Genomic DNA, 5,238 nt, shown 5'->3' on the forward strand with positions numbered 1-5,238 from the left:
GTCAAGAAAGAAAGAAAGAAAGAAAGAGCCAGACATGCACCTGAATGTGTTTATGGTCAATAGTAGCTGACATCACACAACCAAGGTAATGACCCCTGGCAGGATATTAATGCTGTTCACCTCCATAGAGCTCAGGACGTGATTCGGTCCCTAGGAACTGCCATGCTGGCAGCTTAAGATGCGTCAAAAATGAACGGGACCGGTGCTGGATTAAACCTGTCAGAGTTCACTGTGCACCTTAAACCCACATAGAGTAGATCGACCGATATATCGCAAAACTATTCAAAGTGAATACAGTATATATGACCCTTATAATGCCTGTCCCAGCATGCTTTATCCCAGTTTGGAAACGGAGAGGACATTATTCCGGAGCTGCACTATCTTGATATCTTCAACTTCCCAATTCACTTCCCTTCATCTACAGAGATTAACTGAAACTGTACAAGAGCCAGGAGGGAAACAAAGATGGAAGCAGATGATCTGCTGTTGCGACACCTAGAAGCTGAGAGAAATAGAAGAATCTTCTGTAATATAATGGAACATGCAGTTTAGTTGTGAGGAAACATATAGGACACCATGTTGGCAAAGGTCCAATATCTCGGGCATGTCAAACAAATTTCAGGTGCACTCAACTGTAGCCCCATAAACACGGATGTTATCTCACGTGGAAGCAAAAACATTGCTGCCAGCGGGTTAGGGTTAGGCTTGAAACCCAAATTAATGCTTTTGTTTTGAACATTTTGTTCTCTAAGTTCATGCCTCATAAAGTCAGAACGTCAGTAATGACACGTCTTCGATCGCATGCTTCATTGTGGTTTTGCCCAACCTACAGTAAATTATCGTTTGACATGTGGTTTTAACTAAAGGTGCTTGTGAGTCAAACACGTACACAGAGCGTGCTACTGGAGATGAATGTACTTTCAGTCACTGAAGTTTTACAGTCATTGTTCAAATGTCTAAACTCTGTCTCATCTCTGCCCTAAAATAACCTCACATAACCACTTTCCCAAGCTGTGACATTAAGCCCATGAATGTTGATGGGGAACAAATGTTCAAATTAAAGGGTATCACCTTGTCAGTTGTATACATTTATCGATTATCTAATGTCAATTGAATTTCTGTTTGGGGAAGGACACAAAAGATTTTTTCTGGAATCTGCCCATCCCACTTGTGTGAATGTGTACAATAAGCCTTTCAGTGCAAAATAACTCATCCATTCACACACATTCTTCTTTTGGCTTTTAAGAAAAAAAAAAAAAAAAGCTAAGATGTTTTTGTTGGTTTGACACTGTGGTCCATTTAAAAAAAATAAACAATAAAAAAAAATAAAACACAATTTCATTGGAAATACTTAACTTTGCAGTCCAAACACATTCATTTAATCTGTCTAGTATTTATACAGTGGAAACTCTGCTTTTTCCTTAAGTAAATTCCACACTAATGAGAATAAGAGAAGCCAAGCCAAGGTATCCCAGTTTCCACCAAAATCGGTTAATTTCCTCCTTAACCCATTATTTACATCCTAAGAAAAATCCAATGAAATCTGCCCCTTTGAATTATGCTACCAAACAAAAATGTGGTTGAAAAATAACCTTCTTAGCAGAGGTAATAATATCCCAAAAATTACAATATTAAATAGAATAACTGACAGGGAACATTTTGCTGCAAAATTGCTCCTTTTGTATTTCAAGTTTTACACAAGGAACTGAATATGTCTTACATTGCATTTATACAATTTGATGGAATGTCTTTCCTGTAAAATTATTTGTTTGTTTGAATTGTATTTCAAATTGTGAAAGTTTTTTCACAAACTCCTGAGTTCCTCCTTATAGCCACACCTCTTAAGAGCTGCTTATATAACGAGGAGCTAAGCACTCGCTGCCACACTGCAGCAGACTCACAAAGCAACAGGTAAACTTCAAACTCTGTTCTCTGATTGAACGCTTCTTTGCACCTAATTTATTGTTCAATGACCAAAGACTGTTTATATTTTCCTGTATTTTAAGATTTGAAGTTTACGACGACGACCACCATCATGACTCCTGTTTTCTTCTCTCTCCTCTTCATGTCATTGACTGCCATCCTGCCAGTATGATTCTTTTAAATTGGGAATATGATTTGAAATACTGTCTATTGTCCTAAGAAAACCTTTTCTCATCAAGCTAACATTAACAAAAAGATTAGTGTTTTTGAGATAATTGATTTTTTCAATCAGGGATTGTCTGAGCTTCTTCTGTGATCTTAAAATGTGCAGTGTTGTTTAACTTGCAGGGTGCGACTGAAAATGGAGATCAGTTGGGTGAGTTAGTAAATAATCTCAAGTTTTCCTGATATTAAGATTAACATTGTGAGTATATTCACATATTATACTGCCGTCCATTGTTTCTGATATGCTCTATTTTCTTTTTACATTCAGGTGAATCTGTAGACCTCACTGAAATCATCGAACAAACCAATAAAGACTTACGTAAGACTGACATTTCAAATGATCCAACTTTTATGGTTTAAAAAGAAAAATGTCTTGGTCTTGGTACAGATGAGGATGGTTGTTGAATTGTGAAATCAGTCAACAGAATGTCAATAAATGAGGAAAACAACTTTTCTTCCCAATATATAATAACGTAACATTTTAATTTAACATACTAATGAAATGTAATGTAAAGATAAATTGATGATGAAAGACAGTTTGGTAGCTCATTGGTTTTCAAAGACAAACAAATTGTGGTTTTGAAAAACTGGTTTGATTATTCCAGGTATTATTTTTGAAGGGTCTGTATTGTTATTTTATAGCAAACCTGAGCCATGGAGATATTTTGGAGAATAGAAACAGGAATGCAGACCCCTGCACGGCGATTGGATGCAAGTGGCCTAAAAAAGGCAGACTTGTCAAAGTGCCCTACATAATCTCCAATAAATACAGTGAGTAGTAAGTTCATCATCAAAAACCTGCCTGTTTTGGGATAATGTTTCTCAGCAGGGTGTCGTTTGTCTCTGCAGGCCCTGCTCAAATAAATTTTATCAAGTCTGTCATGTCAACCTTTCATGGCGCTACATGCATTCGCTTTGTCCAGCGGAAACGCCAAAAGGATTTCCTCCACTTCTTCCGTGGAGCTGGGTAGGAATCTATTTTGTAAAGTTGTGACAAAAAGTTGCAAACTGTTGTAAGCTGCAGTGTGAATTTGTGTGTGCAAAGTGCAAAATGTAACTATAAAATATTAATCACAGCAATGTCAGATTTTAGTTCTGTTGGAGGTGTCTCACAGTTTTTTCTTTTTTTCGACAATGTCACCAAGATTGAGATCAAGAAACTTTTATTGATTGAAAAGTTTTGTTTTGCAATGTAAACTGCCATGTGATAAAGTGTCCCTGTTCAAACAAATTGAATGAAAAATGAATTGAGCTGATTTTTGAATTCAATTGCTATATATTTGTGTGTGTGTGTGTGTGTCAGGTGCTGGTCCTTCGTGGGCTATCAGCAAGGGGAACAGCTCGTCTCCCTGAGTGACGGGTGTTTCTACACACCCGTGGTGCAGCACGAAATCCTTCACGCTCTCGGTTTCCACCATGAGCATTCCCGCTCTGACAGGGATGATCATGTTATAATCAATTTCACAAATATTATAACAGGTTAGCTCACTCTTCTGATTCATGGGTTTTTATGTATGAGAGGGGAAGCAAAGCCTTTTAGGTCCAGTAACCTTAGCATTTTTGATTCAAAGCTTTTTGTGCTATGAGCTGTGAGCTTAATGGGTGTGTGGTGGTGGATGGCACAGCTGGCCAACATAGATTTAAGTTTTGAAACATATTACAATAAATATCTCATAAAATGTGTGTTTAAAAGTTGAGCCTCACTCACATGTTCTCATCTGTGCAGGCACAGAAGCTAACTTCTACAAGAGGAACACTAATAACCTGCAAACTCCCTACGACTTTGACTCTGTCATGCAGTACAACAAGTGAGTGTTTGTGATTGAATGGATCTCTATGAATTAATTTTTAGAGCATTTATTGTTCATCACCCTTTATTATGGCACTTATATGGCACTCATTTTTGAAAAAAAACTAGGTTGTTTTGTTTGCGTGTTTGTCATTCATACAGGATCAGTTGTTTTTCAGCTTTAAATCATTGAAAAGGAAAGTCAAAGAGAGTTGGCCATCTAAGACTGCAAAACTCATGATTAACTACAATAGACCATTAAATGATGTTGTGTTCATGTTTTATTACAGTTTCGCCTTTTCCAAAAATGGACTGGCAACCATCATCGCCAAGAATCTTGCTTCCCTTTACTTTGGAAATGCACAATCCATGAGTTCAAATGACATTGAGCGCATCAACAGACTTTATAATTGTTGTAAGTGGAAAAAAAATACACTTTATTCTGTAAACTTGGAAAGTCATACTGTTAACATTATGTAAAGAGAAAACAAATATATCATATTGTCTGGGTTCCATAGATCAAGGTACAGACACAAAATTGTAATAATTGTTTAATCAGAATCTCAATTGTCTTGTTTTGTCCTCAAACAGAAATGTGAAGACAGAAGAAACTGGCTGTCCTCCAGATATTTGATGTCAAAACTTCATGATTACGCCAACATCTCTGTTTTAATCAACCAACAATGATTAATGGCTGATAATCAGTGACACTGTAAATATATCTGTATCTATACACACACACATATATATATATAACAGTTGTGTATGTATAATTTTTGAATCAATGCTATTTTTACCTAATAAGGTGGACAAATTTATTTTTTCTTTTGTTTGGGGTCAGGGCTAGCTGTAATAACATACTCGAATGAAACAATTAATAAATAAAATCAACAACAACATGTTTTTCAGTTTTATTTCCACCTAAAAGACACAGTAACATCATGGGTTTCATTCAACATTATCTTGTCAGTGCAGGTTCATCCATCCATCCATCCATCTTCTACCACTTTATACTCCACATGATGATGACGGAGGGCAGGTTCATTATTTTATTTTCATTTTGGTTTAGCTTGACATAGCTCCATGTTCTCAGAATTAATCTAATGGTAAGTTTAACATTAAATCATTTGCTAGCTGCTTTTGTCAAAAGCAAAAACAAATTAAGACAATCATTCATCTTTACTATGCTTGCTGCCAATTTTGCACATTGGGTTCTTCATTAGACTGGCATGATACCCTGGACAGTGCAGTGGTTATACCCTATGCTTTAAGCTGGAGAACAAACCATACTGTGTCTGATG

At 36.5% G+C, this 5,238-nt stretch overlaps 1 protein-coding gene across 1 annotated transcript; it reads left to right on the forward strand.

Annotated features, from left to right (window-relative positions):
* Window positions 1-1,861: 1,861 nt before the first annotated feature.
* On the forward strand, window positions 1,862-4,834 carry LOC122772073 (hatching enzyme 1.2-like). The gene is made up of 10 exons (XM_044029738.1): window positions 1,862-1,911; window positions 2,007-2,089; window positions 2,272-2,299; window positions 2,417-2,467; window positions 2,791-2,919; window positions 2,998-3,115; window positions 3,452-3,627; window positions 3,875-3,956; window positions 4,228-4,352; window positions 4,529-4,834. Coding segments are annotated over exons 2-10 (765 nt in total). The 5' UTR covers window positions 1,862-1,911; window positions 2,007-2,035; the 3' UTR covers window positions 4,531-4,834.
* The last annotated feature ends 404 nt before the right edge of the window (window positions 4,835-5,238 follow it).

This window comes from Solea senegalensis, linkage group LG7 (assembly GCF_019176455.1).
Source record: "Solea senegalensis isolate Sse05_10M linkage group LG7, IFAPA_SoseM_1, whole genome shotgun sequence".
Taxonomy (NCBI): Eukaryota; Metazoa; Chordata; class Actinopteri; order Pleuronectiformes; family Soleidae; genus Solea; species Solea senegalensis.

Excerpts from the sequence above, each read along its gene's own strand:
- LOC122772073 (XM_044029738.1), top strand. The coding sequence starts at position 2,036 with ATGACTCCTGTTTTCTTCTCTCTCCTCTTCATGTCATTGACTGCCATC. Across the intron at positions 2,920-2,997 it reads CATAATCTCCAATAAATACA|GCCCTGCTCAAATAAATTTT; the intron begins GTGAGTAGTAAG and ends TTGTCTCTGCAG. Across the intron at positions 3,116-3,451 it reads CACTTCTTCCGTGGAGCTGG|GTGCTGGTCCTTCGTGGGCT; the intron begins GTAGGAATCTAT and ends TGTGTGTGTCAG.